Raw genomic sequence first — 15,348 nt, 5'->3', positions numbered from 1 at the left:
CAAAAAACACCCCCCCCAAAAAAACCCAGAACACCACCCCTCATAAAATTTTCCTTTTTTTTCTAGATACTTAAAAAAAGAAACTGCATTTTGAAATAGTCAGAGAATTTTCTACTTCTTTTCTTCTAAATTAAAAAAAAAAAAATTTGGGGAAGTGGTAAATTTCCCTTCCCCTTGGAGAAAGGTCAGTGCTTGAAAGACTAAAGAAAGGCAATGAACTTTTAGCAGAGATTATTTCCCAACCCCTTCCTCCCCAACCTTTCCACTGGCATTTGCACACTCCAGTTTACCTCTCTCTTCCCAGTGTCCTCATGGTCCTCCCTGTCTCAGTTTCAAACTAATTGGAGCTCTTTAGCTGAGGTTAGAAAAGAAGTCCTATGAGGAGAGGCTGAGGAGCAGGGGGTGTTTAGGCTGGAGAAAAGGAGACTCAGGAGGGACCTTCTTGCTCTCAGCAACCCTATGAAAGGAGGTTGTGGCCAGGTGGGGATCAGGCTGTGCTCCCAGGAACCAACAGGATAAGAAATGGTATCCAGTGCATCAGGAAAGGCTCAGGCTGGACATCAGGAAGAATTTCTTCACGGGAAGCACTGTCAGGCATTGGAAGGGCTGCCCAGGGAGAGTCCCCAACCCTGGAGGTGTTCAAGGAACTGTCCCTCAGTGCCTGGGTGACAAGGAGGGGATCAGTCATGGCTCAGACTCGATGAGGAGCTCTTTTCCAACCTCATTGGTTCTGTGACTCTGCACCATGGGATGAGGAGATGAGGGTTCTCTGTGGGAAGCCCCACTCCAATCACAGTGTTCCCCTTTGTTCCTAAACACTCTCCAAAGGTAATGCTGGCCAGGGCTTTTACACACAGAAGCAGAAACAGGACAGGACTGCTGTGGAATGCATCTTGAGCTGCTTTATTATTATTTTTTCCTCCCAAGCTTCGGTGTCATTACAAGGTTAGGACAGCAGGATGTGTGATGTTACAACGCATTTTGAAAGTTTTTTGACCAATCACAAAAGCAAAAACATATTGACAGTAGTTCTATCCAACCACTATAAGCACACGTACCTTTGGTTAAAACAATGCTTGCTTATTTCAAATACAATACCTACTTGTAAGCCTTCAAATACAATACACAGAGCTCCATTATTAAGCTTAGACCTTCCTAATATCTTGCTAGATATACTTTTCTGCAGCTTAGAGAGTTATTCTAGCCAAGCATTAATACACAGACCATTGTTCTATTTGTCCTTTCTGCATCTCATAACTTTTCTGCTGACATGCCTTATGCTTTGTGCTTAGCTCCAATTGCACTTTGCTGTCTCTGAGGCCTGCTTTTTTGCAGCTTTCCCAAAACCCTCTGATTTTAGGGATTCCCACACAAAGGGATTCCTTGGAGGGCTCCTTGCCAAGACCCCCATCCTGCTGGAGGGCAGGAGGGAGTGGATGCTGAGATGAGCTGTGGGATGGTTTAGGGCTGACACTTCCTCTCCCAGGTCACTGCTTCCACAGTGTGATTGCAGGAGCTGCTGAGTCTTGGGGTTTGTGTTCTAAATTAACAAGAGAAACCAAAACCACACTGCTCCCAGCTGGGGTTAGATGGCAGTGGGAAGAGGAAACCAAGAAGTGCGTGGTCACCCCAGGCTCAGGAGCACAAGAAAACCAGAGGGCTACTGAGACTGGCAGGAAATTGTGTGGCTAGAGGCCACATGAGCCAGATGCCAGGCCAAGTGTGCTGAAAGCATTCCCCAGAGCCATGAGCTCAGCCCACGAGCTGAACTCCTGGCTGGGACCTCCACTGTCACCTGAGGAGGCTGCACTGATCCTGCTTGGTGTCAGCAAATCAGCATCACCTTTACAGCCTCTTCTCATCTCTCCACATGTTCCTCTGCTCAGTCTCTGCAGCTCAATTTTGCCATCTGCTGTCATGCCTGTGGCAGCACGTCCCATTTCCTCTTTCTACCAGGCTAAAATTTTCCACTTTTTCATGCATTCATCTCACACTGTATGGTTATCTCTGTTCTTTCCTCAAGTCCCATGATGCTATTTATTCTTATTTCTAATTTCCTATGTACTCAGCCACATTCTTCCCTTCTGCTTGCTCTTTATTAAGCCCCAATTACATTTCACCTTTGAAACCAAGAGATTTATTTATATTAACCTTAAAAAAATGCCTGGAAAAGCACATTAAGGCTAAGAAACAAACCTGGAAACATAATGAAATGTGCTGCTGAGATGGAAAGGGACCTTCAGAACAGTCAGCTCCAGTAAAGTCTATTAAGAGAGGTCTCTTATTAATCTCAAAATGATATTTAATTCATTCCTCTGGTTTCTCTTTAAAGGATTTGTATTCCTAACTCAGCGCTTACTTTTTTTTCAGTATTTCCTTCTGTTTCCTCATTAGTCAATCCCATATCCCAAAATATTCAGATCTCCCTTTATAATTGCTTTTCTGTACCTCCTCCATACTAGTCTAGCAGTTCAGTCATTATCTCCTCATGTCAGACCTCCTTTACCCTCTTTAATCAGTCATTTTGATACAGACAATTGTCCACAAAGTACTGGGGACCAGTAAAAATTATTACTTGGACCAAAAGCTCAATCCTTCATTAATTAACCACCTTGCTCCACAGAGTTGAGCCAGACTCTCCAGATATAACAACATTTAGGCTTGACACGGACCCTGAACAAATTAAAACCTGCCTGGCTCTGCCACAGGCTCCCTGTGCAAATCCATAAATGCTGAGATAACCCCAGCAGCTCCACGTGCCTCAGACCTGGGTGACTTCAGCTCATGGTGCTTGGCAGATTGGGAGGCCAGGATGGAGGGACTGGAGTTTTGGAGAAATGCAGGGTGGTTTCAAAGCAAATGGCTTTGCTCCTTTGCCCTGTGTACTGCTTTAATCTGTTACCAGAGGGTTTTTTGGCTGCAGTGCTTTATCTTTACTCAGGTGTATTTTTTTTGCCTTCCAAGGTAAAAGTCTTAAAAACAAAGGCCAACATTTCCAGATGCCAATGACATCCTCTCTGACAGCTTTTTCTTTCTAAAAACTTGCTGCTTTCACCCAGCTTTTCTCCACTAGACCCAGGGACTGCATTCTGGGGCTTCTGTTGCTTTTGGAAAGCAGCATTTCCTCCAGCTACATTTCACTTTAACCTTTCCCTGAACATACTGACAGCCCAAGTCCTCACAAATAACTTCAATGAATGTTCATTTAAACATAACCCTTCCCAAACTCTTGCTTTCAATTGCCATTCTAAACCCAAGGCTCTCTCCCAATAACTGGGCTGAATAAAAAGATAAATAAGAATGCTCAGTGGCATAAGTTACACTTACAGCTTCCCTGCAGCTTCTCAAGGCTGCATTTCCACATGGCTGCTCAGATCAAACTCACTTTGCTGGCTCCCATCTCTTCTCCCCTTGTACAACTCCCCAAAACCAGGGTTTTTAAGTCCAGCCAGCACACAGCAAATGTGCTAGAACCTTCCCAAGTGAGAGCCAGCTCTGCTGTAAAGAAGTCATTAGTGAAGAGCTAATTAGTAAGAACAAAAGGATTAGCCCAACTCTGCCAATTGGAAGCTGCAATGGAGATATTGTTGACTTAATTAGCAGGTTTAATTGGGAGGGGAAAAAAGAAAAAGTTTGGGTTTTTCAAAGGAGTACATCAAAACAGTTTGGAATTTTCTTTATTGCTTGTTTCCTTTTATTCCTTACAGGCTTGTGTGGGATTCATGCCTGGAAGTGGCAGATGCCTGTGCTCTATTGGGGTGGTGACAGCCAGGCCTGGGTGTGGGGCAGACACAGGTCTCACTGAGCAAAGCCAGCCTGGGAGCCCACAGGCCACATCCTGAGTCTGGGGACCCTCCAGTGCCCCCTCAGCACCCCCAGAGTGGGGTGCAGGGCAGGGCTGTGACCCTGGGTGAGACCCAGAGGGACCCCAAAGAGGAACCAACTCCCCTGCCTGCCCCAGCTCAGGGGCTGTGAGAGGATGCTGAGAGCTCAGCAGTCTCACCACAGCCCTGAGCACACCCAGAGGGGAAATCCAGAGCTGCCAGAGCCTGCTGGATTCTGATCCAATGCTGTTCCCACAGCGTGCTCTGACTTCAGGCTGTCACTGCCCAGAGGTGCCAGGGCTGGCACTGGTGAACTCCAGGCAGTGGAGAGAACAAACCCTGGATTGGGATTGGGATCTTCTCCCAAAGTCACTGCAGCACAATGGGTGAGGACCCCAGGGAATTGCACAAAAACTCTGCAGGGTATCCCACTGATGATGCCCCAGCCTCATGGACAATCCCTCTTCCTTAAGGGATTTAGAAATGAGTGGTACAGGAGTTTTTGGGGGCAGGGTAGGGAAATTTCCCTCCAGGTTGGTCTTCTGAGCATTTTCCCACCTCTGGAAATGCTGCAGCATTTCTTTGGAGAGCTGAGACAGCACACCAGTCATTTCCACACCTGGGAAATAACTAATTCCTGTTGAGATGCCTTAGGACGTGGCATAAAAAGTCCAATTGCCAGCGACAAATTACAAAGTTTATTAACATATTCTCCAAGGGTTATTCAAACATGCTGAATCACAGGCAGTAGTGATACCCTTAAGTAATCTGCAGATTTGATTTAAACTCACAGCATTGTTGTTGCTTAATTTTTCTGTTGATTACATAAAAGCATTAAAAACTGTATTTTATGATTCCTTTTTTCCTTTATGGCAATTTGAAGATAGGCAGCCTTCCATGTGATCACTTCTGTTCCTCACAGTACAAGCTGTACTCAAGGAAGAGCATTAGTAAAAACGGAGAAAAACAAATTCAATTGTGCAACATGGTTCTAGTAAGAAGGCAGATGCCAGAACATCCCTGAATAATGCATAAAGCATCTTCTCAAATAAGCTTCTTTATGCAATAAGTTTTAAGGGTGATGTGGGAAAATTTGCACAAAGATTTTAAATTTTCATAGTTGAAGCTTTGGCCTTTGTTTTATACCCTCTGATATTTTGAAGGCTCACGAGATCTCTCAGTGCAGCATGGAATGGGCCCTTTTTATTTCCCATGGCATCTGCAGATGATGTAGGAGCTCTTCACAGGGAAAAAATGTTGTTTTCTCCCTCAGCACCACTGAAAACTTTTTCAGTCTCTTCTGGTGATCCAACACTGCAGTGAGAAGCACAGATCACTATGGATGGGACAAAAGGACATTGCTGCTTCAGAGCATTCTTTTTTACTTGTAACATCAGCAAATTCCCATGGAAATGGAAACCTGAAGCTACTGAGTCCAATGACTGCAATGAAGTAACTCCTACTTTTTACACCAGGGAGGTTTTGCATTCTGGCTTGCATTCTTCTCATGGATAGGAAAGGGTTGTTTAAACCCTGTAATGGCAGCTGTAGGGTAACCACCATGGGATTCAGAAAAGACTCTCTCCCCACTCCCTGTCTCCCAGGTAGAGCAAGCAGTGAAGGACCAGCTACCATTGAAAAATTACTGGTATTTGGAAAAGGGGTGATATCACACTGGAATCCCCTGTGGTTTGTCCACAGTATTCTTTTTTTTTCTAGATAAGCCAGAAGATCTGAACTTATCAATTATATTCACACAAGATATCATATCCTGGTATTCAATTAAAAAAAAGCAGATGAAGCACTTCCTTAAGCTGTATTTACTACACTGCAGTAACACTTGCTTAATTTCTCCATTGCTCTGGGTTTCTGTTCATTCCTACAGGGAAGCAGCATCCAGGAGCCACTACTGAATTTCTGGAGTGAAGTTACCTGAAGGTTCCTCCTAATAAAACTTTGGTAATCAGCAGCACAAGCCAATACTGCACCCATTACAATCAGTGGCCAATACCTTCCTGTCTCTAAGAAAAATTACACTGGAACTTTTAATAGGAAATTACAAAATGGATTACCTTTTTACTAGAAACTTCTTTGCCTGTTTACCTGGAAGCAAAATAATATTAATGTTACAATGGCAAAATGAAATCTATAATTCTAATGTATCTGTCAAACGAGCTCAGAAACAATGACAGCAAATTGCAAAATTTCTGTGGGCTAAGCAGGAAAGAAAGGATTTCTGATTTCAGTTACACCAGTGTCTTTTGGGAGCATTTCCAGGAAACTGTGGGGCCATTTAAGTATAAAGAGAGAGCCAACAGGATGAGCCAGCCCTGCAGCAGGTGAGGGAACAGGTTCTTTGCACAGGCTGCCTCCTGCTGCATCCCCACCAGCTCATCCTCCTGATCCTCTGATGGTGCCACAGTCCTGGAGTAAGGACAGCAGCTCCCACAACATGAACACAGCACTGGCACCACGGCAGAGCTCCCAGAACAAGCAGGACTCAGGAGGACACGTGCATCAGGCCAGCATTAAAATCATTTCCTTTAAGGGTACTTACGTTTCCAAACCAAGGAGATCAGCAGTATGAAAAGGATGGACCCTGCTGTGACACAGGCAACGAGAATGGCAGAGCTGGGAAACTGCAAGGGAGAAGAGAGAAACTGAAGAGGCTTTGGGAGCACGTTTCCTTCAGAGCTGTTTGCACAGGAGGGGCTGCACTGGTGCTCAGCTCTGAGCTGCAGTTTGCAATGCTGTTCTGAGCTTGCCTGTACAATGTGCTGAGAAGACACATCGAGTTGATCATGATAAACAACATGAATTACCCATTCAGTATTTAATAAACCTTATTCTGAAATATTGAAACCGGATTCATCCCATTTAACACGAACTTCTCAATAAGGTGTCCAAAGTAGAAGTAGGAGCTCAGTCACCCCCATCCTTCTCTTAGAGACAGGGAGGTGTTACACCTTCCTAACTTGCCTTTTGCCTGGCCACACCTTGAGGATGTTGCCTCCCCTCTCTCACTGGGAGCCAGGGGATGAGTTTTTTCTGAAGTGTCCAAGTCAGATAGAATGCTCAGGCTTTGGCTCTATCCACTGAAAAGAGGAATAAGTGGTTCCTGAGCTTCTAAATAAAAGTTCAAGCCACTGTTTGCAAAAGCTGTCCCTGTAGTATGAATACACTGAAAATCACCAGCATGTCCTCCTGTCCTGATTTCTACTCAAATACTCTTGAAACTTAGAGGAAGTGTTACCTTATCTCCTCTATCTTCGAGTTTCCCAGCATTGCCATCTGAATTTGCTGAAACCCCTGAAAATGAAAGAGATTGAAATTCTTACTGGCACAGTCACCTGAAGGAGTGAGGGCTGCAGTGGCTGTCACTGCTTCAGTCAAGGAGTAATGAACTCTCAGGGAATGAGAAGAGCAAAAGCACCTTGCAACCAAAAGAGAAGGATCAGTTTCCACCACAAATGGTAGCTGAGGAAAGCATGGGAAACCTCAGCCTTCATCAAGAAAAAGGAAAACCCAGGGACACCTTCACTATCTCAGGTTTCTCCAAGTCCCATCCTACCTGTGCTTGAACACTTCCAGAGAAGCAACAGCCACAGCTTCTCTGGGCAACCTGTGCCAGGGCCTCACTACCCTCATAAAGAAGCATTTTTTTCATAATATCCAGTCTAAAGATACCCTTTGTCAGTTTGAAGCCATTCCCCCTTGTCCTGTCACTCCATATTTTTGTAAATAGTGTCTCTCCAATATATAGCTCCATTGCTACTTTTCTGTTTTTCCAATTTTTCAGAGTATGTTATCCCGTTAATAACCTAATCTGCCCCAAATATCTCAGTTCTGGCCAGCCCCCTGTGAGAGCTGTGTTGATGTGTCTCCACATCCCATGTGCTTGTATTTTATCAAAGACATGGACAGGGCTCGGGTAGCTCATGCCAATGTAAGTAGAAATTTGCACAGGAGTAGAAAAGAGATTATGACTAATAAGCACTACAGCTAAACAAATGCAGATAAATGCAAATAAAACGCTAAGAAGTATTAAAAATCCTGGGGATGTGTGAACTTTGCATTTTGTCATATGCCTGTTTTATGACACTCGACTCTCTCAGAGATCTGTACTTCAGAACTACCCCAAATCCACAAGAAATGCAAATTTAACAGTGACAATGCAAGTCCAACAAGTCAAAGTTAAATTTTATGGCAACACGTGCAGCCTGACTGATGGGACAAACTATTGCTTCTCACTTAGATATTTGAAAGAGCAAAGATATTTTTGGGGTCTGAAGTATGGCAGGGTTGTAGCTGGGGGAAAGCAAGTGAAAAAAGAGAAATTAAACCAGAGCCTGGGCATCAGGAGCCATCCACTCCAGGCAACCCAATCCATCTGCCAAAAATCGTGCTTGGAGCTGGAGGGCTCTCAGCCCTGGAAACCCTGCTGTTCTAACATCAATATAATGTTCAGCAACAAATCAGCCTTCCCTGACCTTACAGCAAGCCTGAGCTGGGTGCATTTAGTGCATTATTTCACAGGGTGAAAAGAGACCAAGTGAAGATCTGGACTTGGCTTATGGCTCTCAGCAGACACCAGCCAGGTGTGCTGCAGCATTTTCTCACCTTGTGGCAGTTTGACACAAGGTTTTGCCCGGGTGGCAGTGACTCACACCCATCCTCTGCTCTTGTGGGGGCTCTTTCCAGCTCACTGTCACAACTCAAGTTGCCCCAAGAATCCTGGAGCTAAGACCCCTTGTAAATCTTCTTATTTGCAATGACAAAATACAGGCATCATCCATCACCCCAGAGGGTGACAAGTGAGACTGGAGTGAGAAACCCTCACAAATGTTCAAGGGACCAGTTTAGTCTCTTCTGTGAGCCCTCTCCAGGGGCATTAAGGAACACTCTGATGTAAGTCTTTAGGTCTGTCAAAAGAAGACCTGCGAAAACCAAAATACTGTGGGTTTAAAAATTAAGAGATTCTTGGCTCTTACTGGAACTAAGAGGCCAAATACAACATTTCGTCTTTGAATTTTAGCATTACGTTTTCTGCTGAGGGCACAACATTTGGGAAAGATTTAAAATGGAAATCTCAGTGAACTCGTAGTGATGACAAATCAGATATCTGAGAATTCAGCAATGTTGAAAAGTTCAGTTTTTGACTTCTCTCAGACCCGAGATACCTGACAGCCATGAGTTATTCAAAATCAACTTCCTTTGGAGGTATAAAAACATGTTTTTCTCAGCTGTTGTTACATTCTGATTTTAAACAATTTCTGTGTGAACCCCCAATACTGCCAGCTGCAATGAATAACTATCAGTACATGTTTGGTGCACTCAAGAATACTCAACAGTTTTGTTTATGTCACCTTTTTAATTTCTCTAAGCAAGCAACTTCTGACTTTGTAACATTATCCTACTCACCCATGACTGACATCTCTTCTATCATGCCAGAAGTGGTGGCTTCCTCTGTAGTTGGAAGAATACCTGGGAATTCAGTAGCCACTAAAACAAAGTAAAAAATAATGCTTATAAAGATCACTAATTAGAAAGGTCTTCACATGGCATTCAAATTTGTGCAGACATCAATCTGTGGAAATTAATTCAGTAATGTGGATAAAGTAGCAACCTACAAATGGTTTGATAACAGATCACTCTTATCACTAATAACAGCAGCAGCCTTCATATGAGAAGAGAATGTAAATACTCAACTTTAAACATCTTTTGAATTCTCACTATTTCTCAAGCAGAACATACTCTAAACCAAACTTTTCACCAGGAAATTTCAATTGTCTTTCCCAAATCAAGAAAAAATTAGTTAAGTTAAAATTCACAGTTAAGTGAATCTCTCTTACTCCATCTCAAGTGCTATGCTTCACATTTATTTCTGTTGTACTTCATGAGGTTTCAGCCACATTATTTCTCCATGTTAAAGCTCCCCTGCAGGAAGCCTGTCCCTCTGCTGCCTTGGCTGTTCACCCCAATTTAGCATCATCTCCAACATCTGACCTGTGCTTACCTAAAGCCCCTGAAACACACCCATAGGCATCTCAGGGAGAACCTCCCAGATATAAAATTAAGTATTTGGAGAGTCTCTATGAGGCCAGCCAGGCTAACACAGACCATCTCTGCTACACAGAAAAAGGAAAGGATTGTTCTGGTTACCCTCTGTGCTTCCAGGGAGCGTGGAGCAGAACATGACATCTTCAGTTGTCACATCAGCTGCTTGGGAAGTAGCTGGAAAATCTGGGGGAGCACTCGTTTCCACCACAGTTACAGGAAAAATATAATTTTCTGTCCCAGCAATTGTTGGGGGAGCAGAGGTGTCCCCTGTGGTTTCTGCTGGAAACTCAGGGTCTGTGGTTTCTGGTGGAAGGGTGCTGGTGGTCAGCAGGACTTCAGTCTCTGCTGTTGGCTGGAGAGCAGAGGTTCCTTCAGGAGCAAAAGTTATTTCTGTAAAATGTTCAGAGAAAACAGGAGCATTTGTCGTGGTGGTGGTGGTGGTGGTGGTCATGGTGGTGGTGGTGGTGGTCGCTGGAGGGGCTGCATGGAAAAAACACAGCCAAGGGAAAAGCCAGGTCAGAGCATTCACAACCAACCCAGAGGGAAGCCAGTGCAGAGATGAATAAAAATTATCTGGTTGCTAAAATACTGAAAATGAAGGTGGGAGAGTTACCATTCAGAAAGCTGTTTTAATTAGCTGAAAGCACAACCAGTCAGAGAAATTCACAGATTTATAGATTTGCTTTTCTTTTACGAGTCTCAAACAGCCCCACCTTGACCCTCTTGTAGAAATGGAACTTTGTGTTGTAAAACCCCAAAGCTTGAAAACTTTGTTATTTTGCTTTTCAAAGTCTTCAGAAAAATGCAATAAATAAAAAAGCTCGGTTTTTCAGCTACAATCTTCTTGCTAATCTTTGCAACTGGTTATTTTTTTCATGCTGCCCTCAGCCTCAGGGGCAGACAAGTAATTGCAGAGTTTTTCACCCTCTCTCCTGTTGTATTGGTTAAAACAAGCAAATGTGCTGTGAACACCAATTGCACTCTGTAAAAGCCAGAAAAAATTTGTCTTTCTGCTTTGTGGAGGGTGGATATCATCTCTTTTTTTTTTTTTTTTCTGTGCAAGACTTTGCTTTATCCTGCAGCTCAGAAAAATAATAGGAGGGGGAAGAAGCCCTTCAAGACTCTGAGACAAAATTTCCAAATATGTGGATGCTGAGGACCCACCCTTAAGGGGAAGGAAGCACCCTCAAGGGTGGGTCATCCTAATGTCTCTCCTTATGACATGGATGAAACAAAAATCTTTTCAGTGTTGGGGTGAACCCTAAATGAAAAACTGAATTTCAGTCCAAGGGCTCCTCAAATTATAGATTCTTTTTTAATTCCATCATCCTTTAAAAAGTCAAGCAGAGCTAAAGGAGAAATGAAATATTCATTTGAAAGGCAAAAAAGGGTAAAATTTAGGGTTTTTTTAATCTATACTGCATATTGACCATGACTCAAATTGGCAACTGGTTGCAGATCTCCCTTGAAAAAAATATAATTTGGGAAAAAACACCTTTGGCCAAAACAAACAAAAAAGGCGTGCACAGACCCCAATTTTCAGTACCCCTAATTTTCAGTACCCCAATTTTCAGTACCGCACTTTTTAATACCCTAATTTTCTGTACCCCAATTTTCAGTACCCCAATTTTCAGTACCCCAAATTTTCAGTACCCCAATTTTCAGTGCCCAACTTTTCTGTACCCCAATTTTCAGTATCCCAATTTTCAGTACCGCAGTTTTCAGTACCCTTAATTTTCAGTGCCCCAGTTTTCAGTACCCTTAATTTTCAGTGCCCCAGTTTTCAGTGCCCCAATTTTCAGTACCCCAATTTTCAATACCCCAGTTTTCAGTACCCCAATTTTCAGTACTGCAGTTTTCAGTACCCCAATTTTCAGTACCCCAATTTTCAATACCCCAGTTTTCAGTACCCCAGTTTTCAGTGCCCCAGTTTTCAGTGCCCAGGGAGGAGTTTGTCCCTGCTGGCCGTGTCCCCGGGTCCCCAGACCCACCTGTGGCCACCTCCAGGCGAATGTTGCGCTTGATGTCGTTGAAGAGGCCGGGGATCTCCACGCGGCAGCAGTACACGCCCGCATCCTCCATCTTCAGCACCCTAATGCTGAGGGACACGTCCCCCAGGGAAACCCGGCCGCGCAGGTCGTACCTCCGAGATGCTCTGAAGGTCACCTTGCTGCCGGTGGTGTGCAGGATTTTGTTGGTGCACTTGGAGTTGGGGCAGGGGCCTCTGCCCCAGCACATGTTGGACACGTCGCTGGGCCTGTTCACCCGGTAGGAGCAGGGCAGGGTCACAGCTCGTCCTGCTGTTCCTCTAACCACGGCTTCAGACACCGTGGGTGCTGTCAGGGGACAACCGGGAGAGTTCACACAACACGGTGAATGAACAAGGTGTGGGGAAACCCTCCTGCATGCAGCTGCTGATCCCCCAACTTCTCCTGTGGCAGCTCCTGCCCCAAGGCACTGCAGGCCACAGCCAGGAGCTCTCCGGCTTTGCCCTGCTCCTTGCTCTGGTCCTGGCCAGCTGCTGCAGGGAGGCTCATAAAATATATCAAAAGCTGGGGTCTGTCACTGGCAGCCCAAGCACAAACTGGACCTCTGCAAGTGGAATTTGAGAACTCTGCTCCCATCCCATCTCTTCTCCTGGGAGGCTGTTTGAAAGTTGTTCAGAACCCTGTTGTGAAAGACATCTGGTTTTCTCAGCCCACCATCACCTCCTTTGAAAAGGAAATGCTGTCACAGTTGTCTTTCACCGACAGTCTCAAAAGCAGGGTCCAAAATACCTATTCATGTGTGAAATTAGGGCCTAATTAAGCTGGCAGAGCAGTGGGATCTGTCTGTAGGAACCTGTTCTCAGAAAGTGCACTGAGCAAGCCCTGCCAACTAATCCCACTTACCTTGTGGAACTCTGTCTACACAGAAACTTTAGTCGTTGGTGTCATACTGATGTTAAAAAGAGCACACACACACTTTCTGTGTCCTCTTACTCTTAGTGACCAGCTTAGGTCGGTGTTTACAGCCAATGTCCACCTTGCCATCTGGTTTGAATCTTTCTATAATCTTTCTCTTAACTGTTTATGACATTCCCAGATTGCCCTAAAACAGATTTTTTTCTTCACAAAAGGCACTATAAAAAAAGGTTCCCAGACAGGAACAAATCTTTCGTGGTTTACATTCACCTAGTCTGTGTCAGTCCTCCTACCTTTCTTTTGTCCCCATGTTATTCATTTACACACTGTGGAGCAGGAACTGAGGGGCTTGGGGAGCAACCAGACCTGTCCTCCAACCCTGCAGAGCTGATGTCTCATGGCCAGCTTGCTCACCCCAAAGAGGACTTGCTGCTGCTGCTATTACCACCAGCTTCAGCCCTGGTTTGCCAAACATTTCTATTTTGCCAGCTGTTTGAATGCCTTTCCTTTCTGGCATGACTCTCAGATAGCAAACAGATGCTTCCAACTGTGTCCATGTCTCTTTTGTTTTTTCTTTAATGGACTGTTCCTTAGGTGAGGCTTTAGTCTGTGGCAGGCTGCCTCATGACTTGTTATTGGGATGACATTTCAGGTCCATTGTTGCTTATCCCACTGGCAAGAGAAGCCAACCCTTTCATGTTCCCACAGCTCCAAATGCTGAAAGAACAGAGGCAGACAAAACAACAGGCAATATGGCCTGAAGGACAGAAGCTTCTGCAGTGAAATGAAGGCAGGATATGCCAGAAACTGAATTCCTGAATAGAGGATAAGGCTTTGTAAGATGGTGGCTTTGGCTCCTGGAAAGGGAAAGTTCATTTGTCCTGAAACATCTAAACAAGGGAAAACAGCAAAACAGAGAAAACAGCCTCTCTCTATGACGACAGAACAAGACATGCAGTTGACCTTGAAAGCATTTATGTGGGGGCAAGGGGTTAGTCATGAGCAGGTTAACACATATTTTCAAGTCACCTCAATAAAGATGTGTGCAAAACCAGCTAAAGCTATTGCTAGAATTCGTTGCTTCTTGAGGAGAAAGGGGCTCATCTTCTGCTATTTCAGCCCAGTTCTGCACAGAACAAAAGCAACCTTATTAAGCAACCCTATAACAAATGAAAATTTGTCTGCTTTTCTCTTTGAGAGAAGACCCCTGAACTTTGTAAATAAATAAGTAAATAATTTAAAAGAAGAGGAAAGACAGAAGGCATCAGAGTGTCTTCAGTGCTGTTTCCCTCTAGTACTCCTGCTAGAAAGTTACAGGTTTTGCAGTTTCAAATCCTCTTTCAGTTTCAGTGAAGCTAATGTTGCCAACATCTGCCTGCACTGCAGGCTGGTGAGGAGAGCTTCAATACTGCAGCAGCCTGGATTCAACAGCACGAACCTCTGCAAGGAATAAATAACTTATTTCTCAGGTGAAGCCTCTTCTACAGACTCATTTTCCAAAGGAAAAAGTAAATAGGAGGGATAAACATGTCTTTGAAATTTAGAGCTACCTGAGATCCTGCTCTTATTGTGAAGGGAATCGTTCTCAGGTAAACCTGTGAGGTTTGCCATTCTAAGTCCTTCATCAGTAAGAGAGAAATGGACTCCAGATGTTTAATACCCCATCCAAAATAGAAAGAGGCATTCATAATTGGTCAGATCATAGAGGCATACTCATATTTTTGTACAGTCTCTCTCAAACCCACCCACTGGGGCAGTTGGCACTAAGCAGCAATTCCAATAGTTGCTCTTGTAGCTGTCTTCTCTCCCACAAACTGGTCATTGGATGGACAAAAACATTCATCCTCCAGCCAAAACAGATGTTTGATAAGACTTTTATTTCCCCTTGATCTATTCCTGGAATAATTTTCCTACTTTGCAGAAGATATTTAGAATATTTTCCCTATCAATTCTTATTTTTTTCCTTATTGAAGCTTCTTTACTGATGAGATTGCAGAGGATATGACTGAAAAACAGAAAAGAAGAATTTAACTGGCTATTGAACCTCAAGACAACACATTCTTAGCACGGAGCTGAGTGAAAGAGCAGGTAACAAAAAGCCATTATCATCCTTCAGGAGCTCTGCAAGGGAAGAGAACAAGGGAACAAATATTAAGGAAACCGCACACATTTTTAAAAGAGAAAAAGGCACAAACTTCAAGCAGTGTTAACTCCGTAAATTAAGAAAATTTTTCAAGCTCTGTACGCAATTACGATCTTTTTCACTGTTTTGTTTTCACAAAACAAGTGCTGCTGGTTTTCATTTGGAAAAAAAAAAAAAAAAAACAGTTAGTTTCCTGAGCAAACAAACAAAAAGCAGGTGAAGACTCACCTATAAAGATCTGTATCATCATCCAGTGAAACAGCACAAAACGGGACATTCTGGCTGGCGGAGACACCGGGGCAGCGAGTGGAAGAAGAGGAAACCAGATCTTATCCTTGCCAGAGGCACTGAGCGAGTCCCACTGAAGTCTCATTTCTCCATTTCCAGATTTTACATGCTGTGAGTGTTTCTGTCCTAA

At 44.0% G+C, this 15,348-nt stretch overlaps 1 protein-coding gene across 1 annotated transcript; it reads right to left on the bottom strand.

Annotated features, from left to right (window-relative positions):
* Positions 1-4,499: 4,499 nt before the first annotated feature.
* Positions 4,500-15,348, bottom strand: LOC148221962 (uncharacterized). Its single transcript, XM_088173542.1, has 8 exons — positions 15,159-15,348; positions 11,876-12,220; positions 9,987-10,364; positions 9,246-9,326; positions 7,078-7,133; positions 6,382-6,463; positions 5,897-5,927; positions 4,500-5,138 (listed from the first exon to the last, which is right to left on the bottom strand). Exons 1-8 carry the CDS (start codon positions 15,301-15,303, stop codon positions 5,066-5,068), a joined length of 1,191 nt encoding a protein of 396 aa, XP_088029668.1. The 5' UTR covers positions 15,304-15,348; the 3' UTR covers positions 4,500-5,065.

Source organism: Sturnus vulgaris, chromosome 15, assembly GCF_052056855.1.
Source record: "Sturnus vulgaris isolate bStuVul1 chromosome 15, bStuVul1.hap1, whole genome shotgun sequence".
NCBI lineage: Eukaryota > Metazoa > Chordata > Aves > Passeriformes > Sturnidae > Sturnus > Sturnus vulgaris.
Note: the sequence above shows the minus strand (reverse complement) of the source record. Positions and strands in the feature narration are given on the sequence as shown.

Bases quoted from the DNA above. Each gene is read 5' to 3' on its own strand.
- LOC148221962 (XM_088173542.1), bottom strand. From the start codon at position 15,303: ATGAGACTTCAGTGGGACTCGCTCAGTGCCTCTGGCAAGGATAAGATC. The intron at 5,928-6,381 runs GTAAGTACCCTT...TTTTGCTTCCAG, and splicing joins GATCTCCTTGGTTTGGAAAC to GTAAACAGGCAAAGAAGTTT. The intron at 5,139-5,896 runs GTAATCCATTTT...TTCTCACTGCAG, and splicing joins AAGAAGTTTCTAGTAAAAAG to TGTTGGATCACCAGAAGAGA.